The sequence below is a fragment of the Caretta caretta genome, chromosome 17 (assembly GCF_965140235.1).
Source record: "Caretta caretta isolate rCarCar2 chromosome 17, rCarCar1.hap1, whole genome shotgun sequence".
Taxonomy (NCBI): Eukaryota; Metazoa; Chordata; order Testudines; family Cheloniidae; genus Caretta; species Caretta caretta.
In genome coordinates this window covers 17428207-17455854 of record NC_134222.1, presented here as the reverse complement: position 1 = coordinate 17455854, position 27648 = coordinate 17428207, and the positions used below count along the sequence as shown (strand labels likewise).

At 43.4% G+C, this 27648-nt stretch overlaps 2 protein-coding genes across 2 annotated transcripts in view; both read right to left on the bottom strand.

The window, feature by feature from the left end:
• ANKFY1 (ankyrin repeat and FYVE domain containing 1) overlaps positions 1 to 4460 on the bottom strand; it is a 59797-nt gene extending 55337 nt beyond the window's left edge. The window contains exon 1 of the mRNA XM_048824194.2: positions 4388 to 4460. Within this exon, the coding sequence (XP_048680151.1) occupies positions 4388 to 4397 (10 nt within the window). The 5' untranslated portion in view covers positions 4398 to 4460. The remainder of the gene's footprint in view (positions 1 to 4387) is intronic.
• Positions 4461 to 12331: 7871 nt separating this feature from the next.
• UBE2G1 (ubiquitin conjugating enzyme E2 G1) overlaps positions 12332 to 27648 on the bottom strand; it is a 41577-nt gene continuing 26260 nt past the window's right edge. The window contains exons 3-6 of the mRNA XM_048824207.2: positions 22081 to 22178; positions 20707 to 20885; positions 16227 to 16351; positions 12332 to 13462 (exon numbers count right to left, since the gene is read on the bottom strand). Coding sequence (XP_048680164.1) covers positions 16265 to 16351; positions 20707 to 20885; positions 22081 to 22178 — 364 coding nt within the window. The 3' untranslated portion in view covers positions 12332 to 13462; positions 16227 to 16264. The remainder of the gene's footprint in view (positions 13463 to 16226; positions 16352 to 20706; positions 20886 to 22080; positions 22179 to 27648) is intronic.

Below are 27648 nucleotides of genomic sequence, written 5' to 3'. Positions count from 1 at the left end.
CCGATTTCCAGGATAGTTGTGGAACACGCTTTCATACAATTTATGGTTAGTACCATTTTGCAGAAGCAGGACAGTCAAAGTCACAATAAGAAAGCAAGAAGAGTACTACTGAGTTTCACAGATACATTTAAGGACCTATAGAAAAACATTAACTAGAGTTACGTGAACATTTTAATACTAATGTTGATACTGTGCGCATTTCTGGCCCTTTTGTTGAGATGTAACAAAGGATACTATGATTCTTGGACTACTCCGAGTCTGGTGTTTGGTGCTTGGATAATGAAAATGTAAGCAAGCTTCACTTTCAGATTCTGAATGGTTCAATTGTTCAGGCTTTAAACATGACAGGGAAAACTTGTTTAGAAAGCTTTCACCTAGAATGTGTGAAGTCAGGAAAATTTCTATTCCTCTTTGGTTTAAAAAACCAATTGTATAAAAAAAACTTGATGTTTCAGCCAGCTCTGAGTTGACCATGTCCTTTTAAGTATGCCAAATACACAGCACACTGATATTTAAGCATGAAGCCAGAAATTAAAGGAAAATTTCCAGTAAGGGAGCTTCAAATTACACTGTCAAAACTGAAGTTTAAGGAATGATTAGCTGTTACTACCACAGTAAGCAATAAAGCTTAGCGCAATAGAGCTGAACTGCAATTCAGACAGTGAGGGGGAAGGACCTAGTTGGTATCAGCCATAGAAGTAACTCCTTGGGAGAAGCAAGTGGGACCAAGAAATTCACTCCTGAGCATGGCTGAGGTCAAGCCTCATTCCAAGTATGTTCTGTTCGGGGAGAGGAAAAAAGTTTGGGCTGGTCAGCTAGTCAACTATCTCAAAGGCAGTCATTTCTGATAGAAAAGCAAGCAGTTTAATTTTCCAGATAAGTCACAGTAGCCTTACAAAAGTAAGCTATAATTTGATTACTTCTTGTTTCAGAACAATTTGATTTCAGGAGGAAGATTGTATCTTGGTTGAATAAAAATATTTTGAAAGTGTATAGAACACAAGCCACCCTGTTTTTGTATCCCAATCCTTGAATCAGCAGAGGGCATTATTAAAGACCATGGGGAAAAGCAAGCACAAAGCACGTGGTACCATATAACACAAGAAATGCACTAATATATTTTCCAAGATTCATGGTAACCTAAATATCAATAGTTTTCATGACAGATGAAGCTGTTTAAGTCACAGGAAGTACAAGAAGTCTTGGATAAGGCCAGTTCTTTTGTGAGAACCAATTTTCACATAAGAGCAGAGCAATCACGTACATGTAAAGAAGGACAGAAACCATGTGTCCCTTGCCCACAAGGGTGATATCACTAAATTGGATCTCCTTGTATTGTCTTATGGAGCAAAGTTTTACCAGTGCTCCCATTTGCTAAACTGGATTGCAGAGACATTGGTAACTCTACAGCTTGCAGGAGGAAAAAGTGGCTTTAATCATGGATCAATTTTATCACTCATGGAGTGGAAGACCTTCCCAAGGCAGGTTTCTTAGAGTAGCATCTCAAATGCTCACAGAAAGCTAGACTTATTACTATGGTCTCTGATTAAGGGACTGATAAATCTGTAACCAAACAAGAACCTGTGTACATCTGAGTAGGATTGGCAAACTTGTACTATTTGCAGATAGTTCAGTTTCAAGTCTGAGTATCAGTTACCTCTTCCCTCAAAACTCAGCTCTCTACACAAGGCTTGTTCTCATTTGCAATGTCATCCGGGTTCCCACTCCGCCATCCTTTGTCCAGTACTCCTTCCTCCTATTCCCATCTCCTCTTTATCCAGGATTTCTCCACCCTCATGTGCTAGTCCAACAGCAGCTGTAGTGTTGCACATCCTCATGTCTCATCTAGCTCCCTCTGGTGGTGCTGGGTTCTATCAAAGGGGGCAACACATTTCTTTCACAGAGCAGCCACAGAACCAAGTGTAAGTCTTGTCTACATTAGAGACATGGATTGTAGCATCTCAGTCAACTGGACTGCACCCTGAAATAATCTTTCATGTGGATGCAATCAACTGAAGTTACCAATAACCTGTAGGGAAAAGTGTTGATCAGCTTCTGCTCAGATGACTATGTGCTAGCTGATAGTCCCCTCAGTCAACAAGTCTCCTTAAATTGCCAGCTGAGTCTTGAAATGCTAGAAACCCACTGACAATCAAGTGGGAGGTGTTGCTCCAACAGAGCATCACCCTAATGAGGCAAAGTGAGTCTCTTAATCTGGCCTTGTAGAGGGCACACTTAGGGTAATGGAGCCAGTCTGCCCCCTACCATCAGCCTGCACCATGGCCCTTGCTTTACCTTATTATAAACTGACTGCAATCCAATTGCAAATCACTGGCTTTGTGCTTTTGGGTCAAAGCTAAAGGGAATTCACTCATTCAGGGAGGTCCTTTGAGGAGCATGAATCTCTCCTTACTAGCAGAAACTAGTGAGTGCAGTCTCAGCCAACAATACACATCTGGCTCACTGGTCAAAAAACCTGAAGCACAGAAGAGGCATTTCAGAGCCTACTGGGGACATGGTATCATGGCAGCACTCGCTTGGACAACTAAGCAACTGTATCTTTGGCAACCACTTCACCTGACTCCACAAAAGGCAGCCCTACTGGGGACACACCTAACAAAGAACAAGGGTTGGTAGGCTGGACACACTCAAATCAATTACCTTCAGGTGGTGTAATAACAATTGCTTCAAAAAAAACACACTTGCCTACCATTTAAGTCACAAACCAAACTGGAAGTCTTAGCTGCCCATAGATAAAAGATAGGAATTTGTTCCCCAGGACTATTTTAAAACACCCACATTTGTCTGAAAATAGTGCTTCCTTTTCTAAAGCAAACCTAAGTTTATCAAAACCGAAAAGTTAACCAAAAGAATCTTTATTCCGTTTACTTTGTGCACTTAACAGCTCTTTGTACTGAGTCAGTTTCCTGTATGTAGGAATACAGAAAGGTTCTCCCTTGCTGAAAACATCAGCAAAATCCCTAAACGCCAACATAAGATCAGTAGAACCCTTATAAATATTTTTAAATAAAAAGTTTCAGGATACACTATTTAAAGGTGCTCTCAAAGTGGATTTTATTAAAAGTTAAAATTCTAGAAGTATCAGGTTGTGTCTTTAAATACTAAAAGAACAAGACTGAATTTTTAACTAGGCTCGCAAAAAATTAACACTGTGTTTTTAGAAATTGCAAAACCTAACAAGGGCTAAATTTGAGGCTACTCTACTGCCTCTTACAAGATTAGATTTTCTTCCAATAAAAATAAAATAATTGTGGATTGTTGTGGCTCTAAAAGATCATATCAAACTTCTCTTTCCACAGAAGGCCTGATAAGTGAGAGCACCACTCCATTAAGTTTTACTGAATTTGTTATAACTGCACACTTTTTGGTATAAATGATTCATCAGTGAGTTTGAAACTGGGTGCCTTTCACAGCAACATCTCACCTGTACCATGCCAGCAGCCACCACATTAAATTATCTGAATCTTACATCTGTGGAAAGCTTCCCAACCAGAATCAACTGTGTCGATATCACACACCCTGACTCAGGAAAAGAGAGATGCATGCGAACCCCAGTATCACCGCCACCTCCTCCAGAGAGGGAGGGAAAGAAAACCAGGAAACTGACACTATCCTGTATTCTCTCCTTCCTTGGAGAAGGGAAAGGAGCAAGGTAAGGCAATGCTAGTTACCATCCAAGTGTTGGAGGAAGGGACTAGGGAGAGGCACGCCACAGTTGCCTGACACACAGAGCAAATGGAAATAAGACAGAGAAGGCGACTGAACCCCTGTAACAGCTCAATGGAAGCAGTGTGAGGCAGACACACAGCAGAGAGGTTTCTAATCCTAATCCCTTCCCACCCACCCCCCTCTCACTTTAGAAGTGACTTGACGGTCCCCAAGGCACGGGGGGGAGACGACAGCTTCTTCCTCACTACCAGGTGGAGGGAAAGAGCAGCTCAGCCCGAATGAGGAGCTGGGATGCAGAGCAGGGGCTGGCAAAGCACCAGCCAGACGTGTACACCGCCCCCCCCCCATAGAGACAGGGGAAGGAGCCCCCCTCCTTCCCGGCTGGCGAGATGCTCCCTCCACCCAGAGAAACGGGAAGGGGGGGGGAACACCTGCTTGCTCCCCCCTTCCCGGACACGGCTGGGGAAAGCGGCCCCCCTCCAGGCTGAGGAGAGACTTCGCCCCTCTGGGCTGACAGGGGACAGGGACGCCCCCCAGGCTGGCGGGAGCCCACCGCAGAGGAGACGCCCCCTCCCCCTCGGGAGAAGCCGCGTCCTCTCCCCACGTAACGACCGGGAGCGGGCAGGGCACAGGCCAGTCGCGGGGCAAGCGGCGGCAGCCCCAGCCCAGGGCTTCCGCCCCCCTCCCCCGCGCCTACCTTCCGCCATGTTGGGTCCGGCCGCCTGCGCTTCTCGCGAGAGCCGCCACGCAGGGCCCCTTGGCCAGGCACTCTCGCGAGACTGAGACCCGACCTCGCCCTCCCCGCGCGGGCCGGGAGCCTACGTCTGGCGTCTAGAGGCCGCTGGGGCTGGGCAGTTCCCGGCCTGCCCCTTTATGCAGCGGGCGCTGCAGCGTCGCCGGGGGACCGAAGGGAACCTCCAGGGACACTCCCCATCCCCCTCCCCACCCCCCCTGTGGGGGGGGCACTATCCCCATTCCCCCCCCGGGGGACACACTCCCCATCCCCCACCTCGGGCGCTATCCCCATCCCCCCCTGCTGGGGGGACTCTCCTCATCCCCCACCTCGGGCACTATCCCCATCCCCCGAATTGGGCACTATCCCCATCCCCCACCTTGGGCACTATCCCCATCCCCCACCTTGGGCACTATCCCCATCCCCCGACATGGGGCACTATCCCCATCCCCCACCTTGGGCACTATCCCCATCCGCCACCTTGGGCACTATCCCCATCCGCCACCTTGGGCACTATCCCCATCCCCCGACATGGGGCACTATCCCCATCCCCCACCTTGGGCACTATCCCCATCCCCCACCTTGGGCACTATCCCCCTCCGGGGGGACACTCCACTCATCCCCCCTCCAGGGACACTCCCCATCCCGCTCCCCACCCCCCCTGCGGGGGGGCACTATCCTCATTCCCCCCCTGGGGGACACACTCCCCATCCCCCACCTCGGGCACTATCCCCATCCCCCCCTGCTGGGGGGACTCTCCTCATCCCCCACCTCGGGCACTATCCCCATCCCCCGACCTGGGGCACTATCCCCCTCCGGGGGGACACTCCACTCATCCCCCCTCCAGGGACACTCCCCATCCCGCTCCCCACCCCCCCTGCGGGGGGGCACTATTCTCATTCCCCCCCGGGGGACACACTCCCCATCCCCCACCTCGGGCACTATCCCCATCCCCCACCTGGGGCACTATCCCCCTCCGGGGGGACACTCCACTCATCCCCCCTCCAGGGACACTCCCCATCCCCCACCTCGGGCACTATCCCCATCTCCCCCGGGGGGGACGACACTCCCCATCCCCCCCTGTGGGGGCAAACTATCCCCATCCCCCCGTGCGGGGACTCACTATCCCCATCCCTCTCCGGGGGGGAAACTCCCCATCCCCCACCTCGGGCACTATCCACATCCCCCCCGGGGGACACTCCCCATTCCCCCCCCCCATGGCCACCTGGAAAGATGCACTGAGACCACTGCATGCATCACCAAGCAAACAGGAAGGGGACTTTCAAATTTGCAAAGGAATGTACGGGGAAGACGGTTGGTCACCTGAGGGCAGGGCAGTAGAGTTCAAACCAATGACCAGAGAGGCGAGAACGGGCATCGTGGGACACCTCCCGGAGTCCAGTCGCAGCGCTGTAATTGCCACGGTGTCTACACTGGCACCGCAGTACTGTAGCCCCAGCGCAGAAGGCTGTACTCCTCTCCTTGGGATGTTTTTTTCAGAGCACTACAACTGCGCAGTTTCTGCACACAGAGTGGCTTGGCCGTGTGTACACCTCAGGAGTTACAGCGCAGAAACTTGCCAGTGTAGACAAGGCCTTAGAAAATGCTTCTCGTGTTCTTGGTTCCTGCTGCATTTGGAGACACAAGACTTTGTACATTTCTTTTAAAAGACAGCGTCAAAGAAAATACCAGACTCCATCAGTTACTTCCTAGTGGAACGTGCCCCCAGGCCCTGAACTTTAATTAGCCGCCCTGATTGAAAAGGGGCAACAATATGTATTTGTATTCCAGCAGTGTCATTGTTTCAGATGCTGAACAAACACTGAGTAAAAATGCAGCTCCTATCTCAGGGATCTTATGATCCTGGTAAATGACAAGACACAACAGATGGGTGAAATAAACAAATGTCTGAGAGTCGAAGACAGGGAGGATGAGGTAACAGTAATATGAACATGTTTTTGAGCAGACGAGCAATGCAACTCTAGCTCGCTACCTACCCTTTTTATTTCCAAAGGATCATTTGGAAATAAAATAACATTTCTACAGGTCTTTGCAGCCTCCAGAATGATAATATAATATGTTGTGCATGTATGGCACCTTCTATCCACTGATTTCAAAGCACTTTGCAAATAATTAATTAAGATTCACAACACCCTATTAGTATTGTCTTTGCTTTACAGATAGGGAAATGGAGGCACAGAAAGGGTAAGTGACCTGCCCAGGGTCATACAGGAAAATTGTGTGGTGAGGTTGGGCATACAGATCAAATCTCCAGACCCCCACACTCCCTATGCCTTCTTTACTATATGTACAGGTATCACTACAGATAACTACTGGGGTTGGGATATGACAACTCTGGCAATGCTACACAACATTCTATTGAGAGAATGAGCTAAACCCACCTGCACAAGAGAAGACTGTGTTTTTAATACTGATGGCTTCTGGTGATAATATGGAAGGAAGCTCACTGAGCCCAGGTCTACACTAAAAAGTTAGGTTGACCCAGCTATACCAGGGGTGTGAAAAATCCATACCCTTTAGCAATGTAATTAAGCTGACCTAACCCCCAGTGTAGACAGTGCTAGGTTGACAGAAGAATTTTTCAGCAATGTTTCTAATGCAGACATAGCCTGAGATTATACATGTCACCCAAAGACGCTGATAAAAATCCAGGCACATAATAACAGTTTACATCTATACAGAGAGCATTTCATCTGCAAAGATTTGAAAATCCTTTAGAAATCTGACAAACTGATACAATGGTTTTATAAAGTAATTTTTCCAGACATAATGAAATCCATCCACGTCTGGGATATAACATGACAACAATTTAATAGTGCATAGGACCAGTAAACATCACAGTTTAGTTTAGGACACGATGTGTATACTTTCCAAATACTTTATACTTTCCACTGTTGTATATGCTGCCCTGGAGGTCAGCAGTCTCAGGCTATGTTAGGAGGCTAATTCTAGAAGTGAGGACTCAGGACATGGGCTTCAATCTTCAGATCCTAACTTCTAGAGACTGGTAGCAAGAGCACCTTTCCTGATCTCCACTGTCAGGGCAGTCCACCTGGAGAGAGCAGCCTGATCTAGTGGATAGGCCCCTGTACTGGATATTGGGTGTTATGGGTTTTCTTTGTGGCTCAGCGACTGATCTGCTGGCTGACCTTTGGTAAGTCACTTCACCTCTCTGCCTTTGTTTCCCCTCCCACTCTGTATTATCTATTTAAGGGAGGAGGTCTAGAGTAGTAGATAGGCATTGGAATTGGACTTGAGGACTGGATTCAATTCCCTGCTCAGCCACAGACTTCCTGTGTGTGATTTTGGGCATGTCACTTAAGCTACCCTGTACTTCAGTTTCCCATATGTAAAAATAGGAATACTGTAGTACTTCTCTACATCACATGAATGATGTGATAAAATCTATTCATAAGTGTGAGGTGCTTATGACAAGGGATATATAAGTATCCAGAGAATAACAGAGAAGGTCTGTCATCTATATGGTGATATCCAAGTGACTTTCCTTGCTACATCTCCTTTGGTTCTCTGGGTGTAAGTTACACTTGTTTTACACCCCAATTGTATGCCAAAGGGGTGCAGGTTACACAGCTTTGCTATTTACATAATTTACAATGCACACAACATACATCACCCTGCTTTATGCATATCACTAACTGATTGGTTGATGTAGCTGTGAAAAATGGTCACTATGTGGCCACTTTTGGTCGCATTAGTTTATTAATAATCACTAAACAGGTCACTTTGGTTGTGCATGATTATATGTTATACATTAGGAAGGAGTGCGGTCAGCAATCCTGTCTCTTCGCTTTCACAGGGCACAATGCAGGGAGATAGGAGAAATATTTGTATTTTAGATTTCCTCATTCCTGAAATCCCAAGGTCCTTCCCTTTTTGGAGTGCACCACCAGTGCAACCCTCTATGGAGATACAATATCACACGACATGGGACGCTACACTATTTGTATTCCAATCGCACCTATGTACTTCAGCCCTATTATGCCAAGCACTTTACACATACAATGAAGACCAGTCCCTTTTCTAGGGAAACTTACATTCTAAGGTTTTAGAGTAGCAGCCGTGTTAGTCTGTATCCGCAAAAAGAAAAGGAGGACTTGTGGCACCTTAGAGACTAACAAATTTGTCAGTCTCTAAGATGCCACAAGTACTCCTTTTTTTTTTTTTTTTTTTACATGCTAAGGGTACATCTACACTTAAACAAGTACAAAGGCACAGCTGCAGTGAAATAGCTGTGCCACTGTAGCACTTCAGTACAGATGCTCCTTATGCGACAGGAGGGGTTCTCCTGTCAGCATAGGTAATTCACCTCCCCCAGAGGTGATAGCTAGGTTAACAGAAGAATTCTTCTATCATCCTAGTGTTGTTTTATGCTGGAGGTAAAGTCAGCATAACTATGTCTCTCAGGGCTGCAGATTCACCCTGAGACATAGCTATTCTCCTGTAAGTTCCCAGTGTAGACCAGAGGTGGATACAACACAGTATACTTATCCTAACTATCTCCCTGTTACTATTCTCCAGCCACTATTTACCAATTGCCTAGCCCTTGGTGAGCATTTTCTAGGCATTGCAGCAAAGGACAGATTTATAGGAGAGCAGTGCAGTGGCCTCAGAGGTTTTTACAGCAAGCTCCTCTGATGCCTAAGGGGCAGCCTGGTGGAAAGTGTAAAGGACATTGATAAGTGTGGTTACCACATTTTGAGGAAATCGAAACAGTTAAAATACCTATTAAAATGTCCCCAATGCTCATGCTTTTTGTATTTTCCAGTCATGTCTCTACATCTCATTAGAAAGGAAACAGAAGCACTATAAATAACTAGGAGTCTTTCCCACTCCAAAACCCAAAGAAAGGTGTAGTTAAATAAATGCCTAATTCAGTGGAGATCCATGTAAAATTTGTACTGGTTGCCAGATTTCACAAGTGGCAATAACTGTGAGCCACAGATTACTTTAGTAATTCACCTTGCGCTCACTGATAGCATGGCATTATTCTGTGAAGATGACAATATTTGTAATTACTGTAGCTGCTTACAGTAGGGCATGGTGTCACAAGGTCACCCACTGGCATCTACATCAGTGATACTCACTAGATCTGGCAGCAGTGTCTACAGCCCCTATTACACTTCTCCCTGCGAGTGTAGGTGGAAGACAAAGCTGAGGGAGTAAGTTTTTACTGCTCTTGACCAGGCCAAACTGACCATTTCCATTCACCTATCAAGGCAGACTCAAGTACAAGCAAATATTGATTTTTATTCAATATACACATAGTGACCCACCTTACTAATAACTTCTTAACTCGGATACATCATTGGGATGCACATCTGCTGTAGTGTCTCACATCTACACAGCAGCAGATGTCACAGTAGTAATAGTTGTTTCAGCATTTAGGGAATTTAAGAATAAAACCTATGGTGGATCACTAGTTTAAAAATTCTGGATGCCCCAGAACGTAACAAGAGCATTACCAGGATTCCCAACAAGCTCCTAGTACCAGTCTTGGTATTTGCTAGATTTAAGTAGCCCAAGGTAAGTGCTCAGATGCTACCTTGGAGAGAGCCATACAAGAAGCTGGATGAGCCAACTATTAGAAATTTCATATTTGAAATATTTATTGAGGTAAGGGCAGTGTTATCTCTAGTAATTAACTAACATCACCCCACACAAGGCCAACCTCCCAGAAACTTAGCAGTTATCCAGATTTCTGTGCAACCTTGCTCTAGGCCAGTAAAACTGAGAACTATTGCCATATAGTGCAGCCTCTAAATTGCAAGGGACATTTAATTTCTCCTTTAATTGTGGTAGGATAGCTTACTTAAGCATTTAACTCATATTTTACCAAGTACGGATGATAGACTCTCTTTTTTTAAGACATTTAAAGATAAAAGTTGTTTTTCTGGGCAGATAATAGATGTACACAAACATTCTACTTGGCCCCTGTTCATGTTTTTTGCACTTATGCACTATAATCCACAAAAGAACTCATTGTCTTGTTTCTCTTTCTGATGTTGCTGGATATTACAATGGTTCAACATGCCAGCTACCCAAGGCAAGGTTGTCCTAGCTCTCCCTCTTCAAAAAGCAAGCAGCTCTGGTATGTGGAGCATAGGTTCTAAAAGTTAGCTTGAGCTTAAACTGATTGACTCAGTTATTTGTGAACGTAGTTATGATTATATGTACGCATTTGTTTTTAAATGGGCAACCGCCTTGTAGGAACACAGAGCTCAACCTGCTATAACAGCAGCTATTTGGCTAATTCTGGGTGCAGCTGGCTTTCTGGAGACACCTCTCTTTTAGGTCACAATAGTTGTCCTAGAAACAGTGGATTTTTCTTAATGCTTTAATTATGGAATAGATGGCACCATGCTGCTGGGATGCAGTACAATCCTGAGCCTTCTTATGTAAGTGAAAGGGAACAAATGGTAGCCAGCTGGCTGGCATGAAGCCTCATCCCCCTCAGCAGGAGCCAAGCAATTTTGGTTCTCATTTGCTTATGTCTAAAAATCAGCTATTGTGTCTGGGCACTAACAGCTCTGAAGCACCAGATACATCTGTCTTCCTACCAGAAGAGGCCACTTAATTAAAAACAGTTGAATTCATGCTTTGCTAAAGTATTTTTAAAGACCAAATATAGAAACATAGATAATACAGTAAGTACTTCTACATTTATCTAAAGCCATAGGAAGAACCTTCCATTTTACGTTTTAATTAGTGTTTGCTAATTGGCTTTTTACAGTGTGGTTGCTGTAGCACTACTAATTAGTGCAGTAACTACCCCCTGACCTCCATCTCCTCTCCAGAAGCTTGCCATATGCTTTTTTTGGTGCTTACTTTTGTGAAGCTACAATCTAGAATTAAGTCCAGCCAACTGTTCAGTCCAATGATTATTCAAGGAGTTGTTGCAGGATGACTACTAGTCAAACTGAAAGTGTGGCTTATCAATTAACACATCACAGCTATTATACTAGAAAGACTTTTAGTGGAAAGAGTGTGCCAACACTTTTACTCTGCTGTCACGTCTTAAATACTAAAGGTTTATCTTGGTAGAGAGATATTTAAGTAACATTGTGTGGTAGTATGTATTACTGCTCATCGGAGGCCTACAATTGGCTGTATAAAAGGAGAGATTGCATTTTTTACTTCAGTTTATAAAGCATGCTTCGTTGCACCTTAGGTCACATGTGCCAGAGCATATGAAAAGACCTATCACCTCTGAAGAGGGTCACAGGGTTCCATAGTTTGACTTGGAAATTCTTCCCTTTCTGATCTAGTAAAGTCCAACTAAAAGGCTCTGAACTAACACCACTTTGGCACCAGACCTCAGCCAACTATATCTAGGGAACATATTCTATGTCTTGCAGCGTATACCTCACAGTATAGAGCCTTCTGTGCACGTCTCCCTCCACCCATCACACACCTTCTACTTACTGTCCTTCTGTAAGGGATTAGAGAGGAACTGGCTTTGATGTTCTAGTGCCTTGTTACATTTCCTCCTTTACTGAATCTCTGATGTTAGTTTCCTCTCCGTGGTTTTAATAATTTGATAGTAACAAGTCTCTCCTTACTGGAGGATGCACTGAGTGCTCTGAACCTTGGAGCAGAACCTATTTTTTGCTTCTTTGAGATTGTCCATGCTAGTATTGAATCTTCAGAGCAGATGCCACGCCCACTGGGCTGTATGATGGCTTTTGGGGTCTACTACAAACATTTAGTAGAATAGACAGCACCCAAGATGGTCTTTAAAAAAAAGAAAAAAGAAAAAAACACTTGATCTCATTACAACGGAAGTAAAGCACCTACTCAGGCCATGACCTGTTTGAAGCTTCTCTAACTACACTTCTCAAATACTAAAAAAGCCAACTTGACACAGAATTATTGGAAAAAATTATATTTTGGAAGAACTCACTACAGAAGGTGACAGAATTCCAAAATCAAATTACATGAAAATATACATCGCAATTCTCTTTGTACATTAGGTGAGGAAAATCTGCAGTAGAAGAATAGAAGGCAAAAATATGAAGAACCACAGGAGAGAGAATAGGGATAAGAAAGGAAATGGTATTTCCAATACCAAACCCAGAATTTACTAATTTGAAAGCTTACAAGTGTGCATACCTTTTAAATCCAAAACTTAAAAACAAAGGCAAGAGGCAAAAAACCAGAGAAAGCAGCTTATCCTATCTTGAGCTTAGTCAACTGATCACTTTCAAAACCAAAGCTCTCAGCCCTTTGAAAAAATAGCAGGCTCAAGGGTGCTCCATAGCCAGAAGTTTTATTGCTACACCCAATCCAGGAACTGTGTGCAACGGAGTCCAAAAAAAAAAAAAAGGGGGGGGGGGGGGAGGAGAAGAAGAGAGCAGGAAAATGACTTTTTCGTTGTCAAAAGTCATTAGAGTCAGATACTTGCTTATAGATCCTTTCAGTGTTTGATTAGGAAAAATCTGAACCTTTGAAGAGATATAGGGTAAGGAGGGAGTGTTTTTTCCAAACAGATACTAATCTTTAATAAGTGAAAATTTTTAATTAAGCCTCAATTGTTCAAAGAAAAATAAAATGGAAAAAGCTTTAATTCTAATCGGTTTTAGTTTGACATGCTTCAAGAGGTTTTGTTTTTAAAAAACTGATAAGAAAAAACAATGAATAGGGAAAGAATTTGCTAAAATCTTTTAGAATGTACACGATTCTTATCCTAACTACAAGACAGCATTATTTGGTACAATGTGTATTTGTGGATGTACATGAACAGTATATATATTATCCGGATCATGTTGTGCTATGTACACATCTTTACAATTCTTCCTGAAGGTTAAAGCAGTTCATTAGATTTCAAAATGCGTAATCATCTTTTTATGTTGGCACTTGTTAGGCTTGTCAGCATTGATAACTGGCATGTTTTATTGCAGCCCAGTTCCAGCCAGTGTTTGCCAACATGTTACAACAGAAGTCCAGCAATAGGTGGGTAGAGTGCAGGAAAAAACAGTGCCATGTTTCTCAACTGGAGACCTACAATACAGAAGATAAAGCCGTATTACCATATTGAGCAACTAAAGATCTTGCATTTCATCAAAGATGGGAAACAGTGTTTGAAGCCCAACAGAAAGTTATTTATGGCTGTCTGTGCTCAAAGCCAGTTTACTTGAATGTGTATGTCTTTTGCTTGGTGTTTAGCATTAACTATGCAGTCATCTCAAGGAGAGGAGTCTAACCAGTGCAATGCTGTAACACTGGTGGTAAATTTGAGCCCAAAACCTCTGTCAGATTTTAATAAAAATGTCTTAAGCATTTGCATACATTATATATGTAGGTTTCTCATATGCATCCAGGACTAGGCTATAGTTGAGTATTTTGTATAGCAAACATTTTAGCTATTGAATGACCGAAGTCTAGTATAGTAGTATTTTACAGAACGGAGCATGAGCTACAGCATAAAGCATCACTGTTATAAAAGTGAGTGTGCTTATTTTAGGTCCGTCATTAGAGCCAGGCTCTTAATCACAGTGCTATAACTCAATGTTAAAGAACTTGCCTTCCATAAGCAAGATAGCCAGCTTACTATTTCCTTCTACTCTTGGACATCATTCATGCCAAGTTGCACTACTGCACTTGTTCAATATGGCAACATGCTCTTAAAGTGAATTGGGGCTACTATGGTACCTTGAAAGCAGCACACTGCCTTGTTTGCTATACCCACTCCAGTTAGAGAATTCCCATGCTCTAGGTCTGTTCCCCTTATCTCCTGAGGGAGAAATATATCAGTGTAAGTTATTGATATGTTTCCTATCTATCTCCTTTAGATTTTACTAGAAGGAACAGTCCACTTGCTCTTAAGCACACACTTTAAAATTTAAAGTCAATCCTGTCTGACGGTTTGCTATGGACAGCACCAGTATCAAGTGGGACTGACTTGAGTAACTGTGAAGCTAGAGTACATGAAACCTTTAGAAAAGATTTGCTAATGTTAAAAGCAGTATGTCAAGAAACAAAAACTAGCACAAGTTGTTCCAAGTTGTCAAAGCTTCCTTGAAAGGTCAGTTAGTTAAGACAATTCCTTCTCATAGTGAGGGCATTCAGCAGCCCTATTTTTCCATGCAACTTTGTTCAGGGTACTGAATGCAAGGAATACAGGTGTATTGTGGTGGATAAGATGTGGCTTACAGACTGGAAGGAATATTTGTGCCAAATCAGCCATTTAAACACAAGACTTCTAAGTGACATCTCACTCTGGAAATCAACTGACCTAGCTGAATGCAGAAGTTACTCCTGAGCATGCTGCAATTCAAGTTAAAAGGCTTAAAACCCTTTTCAGGTGAAGATACAATTCAACAGCAGTGAAGAACACTAAACAGGAAAGTTTTAGTCACCTTACTGACCTAGAGACTAGTTACAAAGTACTAAGAGTATAGTACTTTGCAATTAGTCATGGTTATATAGGTTGTAACACAATTTGTCCTTTTATAGCATTAGGTCTTGCAGCCTGCCACAGTTTACATTTTAAATGGAAGCTTCCAGTTCAGCATCCCTCTTGTATCAGAAGTAGGTTGCTTAAGGGCAATGGTTTAACTACCTCTCCATCCTGAGGTTTCTGATCTCAGGGCGTAAGAGTTACAGAAGGAAAAGGTCTTAAACAACTCATTTGGTACTCAGTAGTCTAGCCTCTGTTCTGCAGAGAAGTTACTGTAGGAGTAAAAATCATTGTGAGACATCTCTAAAAGCATTAGAATTCTTTGTTTCAAGTTACACTGAAGAACTCAAGTCAAAAATCAAAAGTTGTTGGGGGGGGGGGGGGGTGTGTGGAAAGAGACTTTTTTCAGTCTTCAGCCTGTGGTTGTTGGCAATAAATATTTGACAAGTGGTATTAATCCCAGAGTTAAAGCTTGGAGAGAAATTCAAGGGTGTTATAAAGTTCAGCTCCCAAGCAGAATTACTGCTGACTACCACGAGGAGTTGTCAAGTGGATTTATTTTCCCTGAGGAGCTACTAAAATTAAGCATCTTGTATTACTACTATGGGGCAATGCAAGACACTTTCTTGGTGCCATATGTTGAGATTGACTAGGGGGAAAAATTTTTTTATACATATCTCCATCAATCCTAGAAGTATTATAAGATCTTTAACTCAAGAGAAAGCTTAAAAAAGGCTGACATGTCTTCCCAACCACTGACTGATCCTAAGACCCTAAAAATAGATGGAGCCTGCAAGTGGCCTTGCTATCAGCATCTGTGCACAGATTGACACCACATGTACATCAACATTTGCAGTTTGGGCTGGCAACGGACATCTGAATTTTAAAGCTTGTTGGGAAGCCTGCTTGGGCAGGAAGCTATAGTGGATGTCCACTTTTGATGCTAAATATATTACAAGTGTATTTGTCGCCACTAATGAGATTAGTGAACTGGTATAAAATACTGCTAAACCAAATCTAATCTCAGGCTTTGGGCAGTGTATTGAAGACATGCTAATAAAATAATGCAAGTTTACTAAATTCTTTGTCTGGGTTGGTAGACAGTAATGCATGAAGGAAAAATAAAAGTTACATTCAGTGTCTCCATAGCCTTGTAGTCTTTGGCAGTGCTGGTCTACAGACATGAGGCTGTGGAGATATTGCCACTGAAACGGAGAGTAATTGGGAGAAAGAGCCAAGTTTTTTGGAAAGATGAGGGGGAAGGTATTTATGCCTGCATCCAGACTGTGTTGTACTGTTAGTTTGTCCTTCAAGCCTCCTACTAATGGAGGTGAAGGGTCTTTCTTTGAAGAAATTACTACTTACCCTGAAAAAAAGTGAAGCTACTAGCTGCTGAATAAGTGTCACTCAAAAGCAGTCTCTTGGCTTTTTCTTACACAGCGGGCAACTTTCCTTTTGAATTCTCCGTTTCTGTCTTCTCTCCATTCTTTCTGTAAAGAAGTAGGACAACTTTGAGTTTAGCGCTGCGATAAGCTTATTCTAGCAAGAAGTTTCATATTTAAGTTTTCAGTACCTAGGTGTTCTGAGTCCAAGAGATTTTCTTAAAAGGTGTTTAAAGCTAGCGAACCTGTTCCTGGAAGTAGTCGTGGCATTCAAGGCTTGGAGAATGCAAGATCACCCTAGGCTCCTGGAAAGCTTGTCCCTAAAACTATGGACACCTAGGCCATTCTACAGTCTGAGCTTTCATCAGTAGAAGTTTTTAGCCCTTGTGGTTGCAAACCCTTCTCTCCACCTAGTTTCTTCCAAACAGGAGCCAGATTCCAAGAGACTATAGTGAGTTGTTTGGTCTGTTCCAAAGCATCTGCAAAGCCAAAGCAGATTCATAGAGAAGGCCAGAAAGACCATTATGATCATCTCACCTGATCTGCTTAACATAGGCTATAGATTTCCCTGAATTCATTCTTGTTTCAACTAGAGCATAGCTATATCTTTTAGAAAAATAGAATCTTAATTTAATTGCTCATGATGGAGAATCCACTACAACCCTTACAGTTACCCTCACTGTTGGAAATTTGCTTTTTTATTATTATGAAATTGTGAGTTGGTCTTGCTTCAACTTCCTGCCATTAGCTCATTAAACATTTGTTAGATTGATACAGGGCTTCTCAAATTTCTGTTTTCCATGTAAGTACTTACAGAATGATCAAGTCGGCCCTTAATCTCTCTTCAAGCTGAAGAGACTAAGCTGCTTTAAGACAAGTTTTCCCAATTCTTCACTCCCTCTCATAGCTCTTCTCTGAACCCTCTCCAATTTATCAAAAATTCCCTGAGTTATTAACTTCAGTCTTCCAGTTCTGGTGTCAACACCACACTTGCTATTCAGAATCTCATGGGCAGTTGTGAAACAAGTCAGTTGTCCAATGGTGCTTAGCAAAAAACTACAGGCCGAAGCTGGTACTATCGATATCCACATGGAAGTTATGCCCATTATCCTGCCACTTAAAGGGGTACTCAAGGGGTATAGTAAGGAAAGGAAAAAGCCTATTTCCTTATGGCATTTAGAGGATGCAGGAAGTTAAGAGATACTTAATAGCCAGACATGGACAAGAGTGCGCACATACAAAATTCCATTAGAAATCTGAGCATCCTAAGGTGGCAAGGTGACCAGGACAACTCTATTCCTCACCTATGCAGCCCTTTCCCAGACAAGAGGTAAAGAGGAAGTTAAGTAAGCAAGAAGTTTGAGCCTGGTATTTGTACAGCATGATGCCACTGCAAACATATATACAAATGCATCGTTACTGGCTTGATCTTGTGCCTATTTGGAAAGTGCTTTTTATGAAGAAAAGCCACACACACACGTTTTAAAAAACAGAAAAAAAAGAGTTAGATACAGGGGAGCAAGGCACCATGGGTTGCTAGTTCAAGCCATGTTTCATGGAAGGTGAAGAGAGCAGAAACTTGACTTATTATTGGACACTAATTAGTGAGTGATCGATATTGAATGGCCCACTCCCTCATAAGTTTGAGTCTGTGGAGAGGGGTTAGTTTAGATTTCCAAGCCTTGCTTATACTGCATGTGTACAGTGTTGATAACTGCTCTGTACAGACACCATGTAGGCCATGCATGCAGGAGACCTCTCCATTCTTTCCAGTAGCAAGTGTTTGAGGTATTTCTGTGTAAGATATTTATGAAGTCTCACTACTGTTACTGCACTCCAGCTGGTCAAGCTATCAGCTACTGGCTCTTTGAAGGGGCTTCATGTTTCCCTCCCTTTTGGGGTAAGAAAGGGAAACAAAAACGTAAGAGCTGTTAAATATGACATAGAGGAATTGAAATTAAGACCCAGAATGAAGAGATGACAGGCAATAGACTGTACAGCAAATGCACGCTCCCAAGGAGGCAGGCATTTGCTGTGTGGCCTCCTGTGCGTTCAACTGCAGAATTAGACACAGAATTCCATCTTTCTAAGGAGTTGTGCTCCAAAATCTTAGCTAAAAAAAGTGTTGTTTTCTAATCCTTATGGGTGCAGAGACCTCAAACATTAGAGCATCAACTGAAGCAGGAATGCCTTCCAAAGTCAGAGGACCTGAAACAAGAGCTCTGAAAGGCATCAACTGCCTCAAACATAGCAGGCAGGTCCCTTTGGACTCCTCCTCACCTCCCCCAGATGTGTGGCAAATTAAGCAACAAATGCAACATGGATTTCAGACACTGCTTTTTCATTCCCACCATGCCAGCCATCTCTTGTCTGTAGCCATCTGTTCTCTAGATTCCCCAATAGGAAGATACACTAATCTAGTGATCAGGAAATCAGGGAGCCAGATGTTGAGTCTTGCCTGTAGCCAGTAAGCTGGGCAAACCAAAAGCAGAAGTTAAACAGAAGACACCAGTGTAGCAGAGACCTAAGGAGATGAGCTGTTTAAGCGATCTATAAGCTCCCTTCTCTGGGGCACACTGGCCAAGGGGTAAAAGCAAAGAAAGTGAGACAAGATCCAGTGAGAAATGCTGGGCTTCCTGGACAGCACAGTAAAATCCCACTATCTTGAGGGGAGGGGAGGGGAGAAGTTTCACATCAATGAGTATTTTGACTATGCACTAAAGTTTCGCATGTTTGTGTGTGGATGGGAATTCAGGGTATTGCATAGCAGTAGCATTTGGTCCTATTACACTAGGCCATGCAAAATGCCTATATTTAAGGACTAGACTCCAGGAGGGTATTTTCTAGAGACACAGCATGTTTACAAACCCAGCTCAAAGAGTTAAGAGACCTGACAAACCCACACTACTTGTGTGGAAATTAATATGAAGCATACCACAGGATGAAACTTGAAGCCTTTCAACTTCTTGCCAGCAATTTTCTCCCTACCTTTGGAATAACTTTCACAAGTTTGGACATTTAGTCTAGCATGTGCTTTTATAGATATGCAAAAAGGAGTGTCCCTTTCACAAAATACCTACTGGGAAAGCAGCAGCACACTTTTCAAAGAAGCGAGTTACTGGAAGTTTTGGTGAAAGATCACCAGATGTAGTGTGTAAAGATAAATATGTAGAAACCAGAAAAAGTCAGCTACAGATTAGTGTTAAATAGTCATTAGAGAACTAAAATGTACCACACACTATTGGGCATTTAAAGCCCAGTTTGCTCCTCCATAGGATTCAAGTTTGCTGTATGAAAGATCTGTGTCTCCTTGATACTCAAGTCTCCAATGGATACTCAAGTCTCCAACATGCACAGCATGAGTGGTTGAATGTGTACAGAAAAATAACCAAGAACTGCTTTCTTTGATAACTATTTTGTATTGGGAAAAGACTGTTTCCACCACTGATATGAGAACAAGTCTACTAATCAAGACTGACCCTCATACTGTACCACTAGCTTTCCCAGACTTGGGAAAGCTGAGCTCCCACTTCAGCAGAGTGACACTAGACACACATCCCTACAGCCTCCTGCATTATTAAAGACCTTCTCATCTTAATTTAGATATCTTCTGCACCCTCCTGGGTAGTCCTTTCTCCCCCTCCACCTCTCCCAACTTTAAGTGGCAATTCCTCCACTATTTGAAGTCTGTAAAAGAAGGCATTAACTCCCATGTATATGCTGTTTAACTCTATACTCATGACACTGACATAGGCTGACGTTTTAGGGGCAAGAGGAAGAACAGATACATTTTTATCACTAACTTTTCCTGCTGAGATCCCTGCATCAGTTTCTATGGTTAGTCTCATCCAAGACACTAAAGATTCCCTAAACAAACCTTTTCTGCACTATATGCTAAGTAGCATATGAACCATCAGAAAGGGTTTCCAGCATAGACAAAGACACAGGAGTTGTGAGCTACAAGAGTTGTATTTTACATCTTCAGATCACCGGTTGACACTGGTTGGCAAGTTGTATCTAGTCATAGCCACTTACATCAAGTTTCATGTCTATGGAGACAGCTGAAGTTTTGCTATTACATTTGAGCAACCAAACCTCAAAATTTAATGCAGAAAGTCTCTACCCTGCCTGTTTCTGTATCCTGTATAAGTTGCTATCTGACAAGTCGGCTTCAGTGTCTGCCTTGTTCAGCCTATGAAGCAGGAGGATTTTGTCTGTAGTTAGCAAGAAAAAGTAATCCACAAAGCAAGTCTGGGGTGAATTTCAGACGCTAGCCTTTAAGACTAGCTCTTAAGCTTCATTACACGTACATTTTTACTGGGCAAGAGTACAGTCTTTGCTTACCAGTCATCTAATACCATGCTTACCAAGTCATAAAATATGTCCTTCAGGTTTTTGCATTTACAATAAATAAGCTATCTGCTACACATAGCACCACTGTATTTACGAACCAGGAGTCTTACCGCTGCATCAACATTAGCAGGAGAGTCACCATTGGGATCTGCCAGCATAGAAATGACACTAATCATTATAGTTTCCACTGTGTGGATGGGAAGCCAGCGTTCCTCAGGTTTTTCATAGCCATATTTGTCTTCTCCAGGCTCATGAAGAATGGAAATGCAGACATCACCGTTCTTGTCAACTACAAAGTCAAGCAGTCACATTAGGTATATTTTAGTGTTGATTAAATTGCTGGCTTCAAGGTATTATATGGGGATGCTATTCTCCATCCAAACAAGCGTTCTATCCAAGTACCTTCAAAACAGTTAGCTGTGGGAAGTTTCAGGGAAGACACTTTCTTTCAAGACACTGTCAAGTTTATATCACTGTTCAAGGACTTTACAAAGAAACTGCAAAAACTGAAATTTGGCAAGACAGCAGGCTTGCCCTAGTCTACTTTAATTTAAAGCAAATATCTGCCTTAATATGGGTACGTTGAGTACTTTGACAGTTTAAGTGTTCAGTTTAATTGTAGCCCTTTCATATTTCTACAAAATGAAATCTTCACCTTTTTCATACCAAAAAGGTTACAGTAGAACTGTAGACTATTCACATCACTGATCCGATCCATCCATGAACACATGGAAAACTAATGGCCCTGTGGACCATTTTGATACCTCCATTTCCCCCCCACTTGTGAATGCATAAATCTGAGTTCAGAGAGTCTTCGATGTACAGCCAGCAAGCCCCCCTGGCAGGGCAGGTGATCAGTACCTTAAGGAGTGGGTATAAAGCCGTGTCTTCCCTGTGGATGTCAGTCAATGTATGTGAAAGTTGGGATTTGACTTGATGTCACTATTAGGCCTCCGTCTCTTCCCCCTCCCCCCCTATTACGGAAGCACTTTGTGCTGGTTTGCTGCTAAGCTTTACTACAGATTTATGGAACTCAGTAAAGTTCTTCAGCCCAATATACGTGTGACTATAGAAACCTCCCTTCCGTCTTCTGAAGACAAAGTCACTTCTTTTCACCTTCCAGCTTGTATCTGCCAAGCCAGTGATGTAAAGTTAACCCAAGGACCCAGTTTTTTTCTTTTCCCAGACCAAAGACTTACATTAAGGAGAAGGCCCCACCTGTTTCTCTGGGCCAGACACAGCCCATCAATACATGCTGCCTAAACCCTGGGAGGGCTGATGCAGATGCTTGGAGAGCAGACCTCTAGACCCCTGAAGTGTCAAGTATGGAGAGGAGAAATAGTATATAACAAGATCTGGCAGTTAGCTAAACAGTGGGGTTGTTACAGGTTTCTTATAACAGGACATGTCAACTCTGGCTTTTTTTAGACACACCTTCAATTTCATTTACAATTACAGAAAACTAAAACTGTAGCAATTCTTACCATTTGGATGCCAGATTTCTGTGATGAACTTCATTTTCGGCGGCCTGAGAGGATAGTCTTTTGGAAAAGTGAGATGAGCCTTGAAGACGCCACCTTCACTGGGGAATTAAAGAATTATCAGTAAGTAGTTCTTTGCAAGGCCAACACTAGAAAATTGAGTCAGATGACACTAACCTATATTAGGCTTAAACATTTTGTAACACTGGCACTCATGGTAATAGCATTAGCTTACACAATGGATGGATAAGAACTTTTTACAAGCTACTTGCCATCCCCTCCAAATACTCAGACTACAATGTTTAGGAGTATTTTATTTTTCCAGAGGACAAAGTGTCATTTTAACTCAAAATTCCACAGAGCTCTCAGCTAGCTAAGTGAACAACTGAACATTTAGACTCACTGCTTAGAAGTCACCTGCCAGGCTCCCACTGCCTTCTCATGACTGGGGATCCCATCAACACCCCCAGTTCAACTCCCAGAAGAAAAGCAAGCACACAACCCAGATACCTGTTCATGTTCCACATGTGGGTCACCTCATCAGTTGACAGGCTTGCTCTATAGCTAGGTTTACTGGTGCAGTACTAGATTTAGGAGTACCTACTAAGTCAAGGAATCTCAGGAATGCTTGCCAAATCAGTAGTCTAAACAGTGTTCTCAGGACCCTTAGTACCATCATTCTTGACCAATACTTCCAATATCAGATTTCTGCACTGATATCAAGGGGCTCATTACCAGCCCAGCCAAGTTGTTTTCTAACATTAACAGAGATAATTATATTTTGACCAATCTAACTGGGTTGGAGTTAAACAGGAGAGAGGTCCCATTTTAGCATAGATTAGGTACAAATGCACCTAGACTCAAAACTTAACTGATCTGGAGGTTTAAGTATGGCGGTTTGAAGCCAAGGAAGATACAGTCTTGGTAAGTGTGAATCCCTATATAGATAGAAAAGCGAGAAACAAGCAAACATGTCAAGTTTATTTCCCCTCTTACCACACACTGCCCTTATTCCTACTACTTCATGGAGTAGATGTAGAGCTTCAGTAGAGAAGGCCTGGCATTGGAAGTTGGGAGAGAGGTTGTGGAGACTCTAGTGCTATGAGTAGAATACTATGGCAACTGCAGAGGAGCTTGCCATCGCTGTCAGCTACAGCTTAAAGAGGCTTGGACTTCTAACAAAGACGACGACACACTACAATTGAGACATTGATCGGATGTTGGACACTTATGATAGGCAAGTTACTGCCTCAATATAAGAAGAAAGACTGAAGCAGCAGAGGGGTGTTCAGGAAGAGATGGCTAAATACTTGATGGCACGCGAATATAAAACTAGTGCAGAGGCATCAAGAAATCCCAAATCCTGAGAGGAAAAGAAAATTGAATTAGGGGCTTGGGTACTGTAAATTGTAGAGCCTTTTAAAGCTCAATACCCTCAGTAAATTTTTTGCAACATTGATGGTTTAAAAGAAAAAAAAAGTTATATATCTAGAACGGAAGTCCCTAAAGGAGAATGCAGTATTTTGAGTCATACACTAAGCCAACAATAAGCCTTTAATCCTTTCAATTAGAAAGGCTATTGCCATATACAAGCTGATGTACCTTTATAAACTACACCTTTGCAGTTTATACTTATTGCCCTGTTAAATGTTGTGACTCATAATAGGTGCTTCCCATTTCATACTGGGCATAGTGAACAGCCCTGACAAGACAGGACTCTGGCTGCTGAATCCAGATGCTTACAGGAGCAAGCTAGAAAGATAATGACTTTGCTCATACAGAACATAAGTTGCAGTCTAATGATTATAGCAGAAGAATGAGTCAAGCACCCAGGGTTCATTTAGTTTGATCCAGACAGACTCACTTAGACCTTAAACAAGCTGTTCAGTTCCCATCTGAAGTCAGCCGAGTTGAGTCAGAATAGGACATTTCCGGAGATCAGGAAATTGAATCGAGTGCAGCAGTGAAATTAAGCCAGTGGCGTCCAACCTGGGTGTTAAGTTGCAAAGAGACAGAATCTTATTGTAAGCTCATCATTCTGAGCCCTGAAATTTAGAGAGTTGCTTGAATCAGTCAAGTAGGGGCAATGCCTCCCTCACTGAAGCAGCTACTATCCTCTCCCTGCTGCAGATGCTCAGCAGTCCCTTGCAGCAGGCAAATCAGTACTATAGTCAAGGGATTAGTCCTGGCGGCTCCACTGCTAGGCTGGGATGGGGGCAGGAAGCATCTCAGAGAAAGCAGGACACCACTTCATTTGAATCTGCCTGAGCATAAGGCAGCATTTCTCAAACTGTGGATCCTGACTCAAAAGGGGGTCACAAAGCCTGTGTGTGTGTGTGGGGATTACAGTATTGCCACCATTACTTCTGTGCTGCCTTTAGAGCTGGGCAATCAGAGATCAGCAGCTGCTGGCTAGGTGCCCAGCTTTAAAGGCAGTACCACTGCCAGAAGTAAGGGTGGCCTGATATTGGAGGTGTCAACTGCCTGAAATATTTCCAAAGGGGACCCCAGCAAAAAAGTTTGAGAACCCCTGGCCTAGGGAATATCCAGCAGAAGGTGGTTACCCTTCTCCCACAGGAAAAGGAGGAAAGAAAACAAAGGTGAGACCCTAACAAGTTACAGCTCCCAGATTTCTGCCCTAACGGTAGTTATAAGCAAATAAACAGCTACAAAGTGCCACCCTGAACTATGATTTACATATGGCTGTTTGCTTCTGTGAAGATTAAGTCATGGCATCTTGTGCACTCTCACATCTGTGCAATTCGATTTGCAAGCAGCAAGATTGCAAACAGATGTCCTACTGGCATGCTCCCACTGGAGACGAAGCACGATGCTTGGTCCTTCCTTCTCACCTCCTCCCCCCCCCCACAACAGTCACTCAAAATGTTTACAACCTTTAATAGTTGTCCCCCATTCAGGTCTGTCCCTGGCTCTGTTTGCAAAGAGAAATACTTATGCCACGCGAGTTGAGATGCTGCTCAAGGGTGGCAGAGGCATTTACACTGACCACCCCTTGCTGCGTCTGAGTTTCAGCTCATCTTATATGCCCCCAAAAAGTCCAGCACCCCCACTTCTGATGTGACCTGTCAATCAAAGCTGAGCTTCTGATAACCATTGTCTCAGTGTGGTTTGTTCCATTCCCCTCCCCCCCGGATGAAAAGTTTGATGCTTGGTCTTGCCAGCAGACCTTCAGAAGAGAGCAAAGACAGCATTTCTCTCACCTGTATAAAGGGATGCTACACTGAATATCAGTTTTGACGACAGTGATGATCTGCTGATAGAGTATCCTATGATGAATGATTCAAGAAACACAAAATAAAGGCAAGCCAGGCTTTTTGAATCAGGGAACTATCACTTGATATGGTACTACCACAATGTGAAGCGTTTGACATGCTTTTTATACCATTGAGGAGGATGTTTGCGCAGTGGTTGATGGGACTGGTTAGAAAAGGATTTCATTTTTTGCCCCCGGTTGATGGTGAATTCAAATTGTTTAGGTTTCAGAGTAGCAGCCATTGTAGTCTGTATTCGCAAAAAGAAAAAAGGAGTACTTGTGGCACCTTAGAGACTAACCAATTTGAGCACAAGCTTTGTTTAGCTGCCTCTGAAAACCTGTCCAGAATAACCTGTAGATCACTTACACTATGACTAAGTAGAGCACAATGATCCACAAAAAGGACTTAAACATACTAGTTCCTCAAGGACTTGTTGTAGTAAGCTTTTTGAGACTGAAGAGTTTTCTATCAGTTTTGCCTTATGTACAGGGCCCTACCCAATTCATCGTCCATTCTGGTCAATCTCACAGTCAGGGGATCTCAAAAATTGTAAATTTCATCATTTCAGCTATTTAAATGTGGAATTTCCCAGTGTTGCAACTGTAGGGGTCCTGACCCACAAAGGAGATGGGGGTTCACAAGGGCACTGTAAGGGGGTTACAATACTGCTACTCTTATTTCTGTGCTGCTGCTAGCGGCGGTGCTGCCTTTACAGCCTGGCCGCTAGAGAGCGGTGGCTGCTGGTTGGGAGCGCAGCTCTGAAGACAGACCGACTGCCAGCAGCAGCACAGAAATAAGGATGGCATGATATGGCATTACCGCCCTTACTTCTGCCTGCAGAGCTGGGCCCTCAGCAGCTGCTACTCTCTGGCTGCCCAGCTCTGAAGACAGCAACACAGAAGTAAGGTGGCCTTGTCTGGTATTGCCACCCTTACTTCTGCACTGCTGCTGGTGGGGTGCTGCCTTCAGAGCTGGGTGCCCAGCCAACAGCCACCACTCTTTGGCTGCCCAGCTCTGAAGGAAGTGTAGAAGTAAGGGTGGCAATACCATGACCCCTATAAAATAACCTTGTAATCTTCCTGCAGCTTCCTTTTGGATCAGGACCCCCAGTTTGAGAAACACTGGTCTCCCGCCTCCAAGTAGGGTAAAAGCACACAAAGACCACAGGGGGAGGCCAACTTTCATTAACTAGGACACATTATTCCATGGCTGTGAATTTGGTAGGGCCCTACTTACGTAAATGCCCTTTTGAAGGTTGTCCGTTGCATAATTCAGAATGGCTATGAAGGAGACTCAAGAGGACTGATGCCAGCATGCAGCTGGTTTCACCCCATTAGATATGGGGGGAAAATGGTTTGAGAGGCCACTATCAGATTTTGATTATATGGGTATAGAAGGAGAAGCAGTACTTCTGAAAATCAGGACAGTTGCACTCTGAGTTTCTTTTTAAACTGATCCTCACTTTGCAGCCAGCTCTCACATAATAATGGCCACACTGGGTCAGACCAATGGCCCATTTAGCCCACTATCACATCTTCTGAAAGTGACTAGTGCCAGATGCTTCAGAGGGAATGAACAGAACAGGGCAATTTATTGAGCAATCCATCTCCTGTCATCCAGTCTCAGATTCTGGAGGTCAGAGGTTTAAGGGATGTCCAAAACATGGGGTGTGCATCCCTGACCATCTTGGCTAATAATCACTGTGTGTACTTACCACAACATGCAGTCAACCTATAGAACTCTTTGCCAGTGGATGTTGTGAAGGTCTAAGAATTAGATAAATACATGGAGGACAGGTCCATCAATGGCTATTGACCAAGATGGTCAGGCATGCAACCCCACCACTACGGTTGGTGCTCAGTGGATGGATCTCTCAATAACTGCCTTGTTCTGTTCATTTTCCTGAGGCATAGGACAGTAGCTACTGTCAGAAGATGGGATACTGACCCCTTATGACCATTTTTATGTCAGAGCTTGGTGCAAAAAAAAAAAAAAAAAAAAGGATGAATGAAAAATGTGACTGTTTTGACTTTGAGGTACTACCTCTTTTACACCCCAAGTAGCTGCCAGTAGGCAGCAGTAGCAGTCATGCCCCATGACACTGGTTCAACTGGCAGGCTAAACCAGGTACAGGGTTGCCATGCGGGGAAATGCCTCTCTCAAACATACTAAGTCTTCTTTAGCAGACTTTGGAAAGACACTAAATACAGTATGAAATACATAAGGCTTGACAAGGCACAAAGGACATCAGTGGCTATCTGCTGCAGCTAACCAAGTTACCAGTTGTCTCAACCTT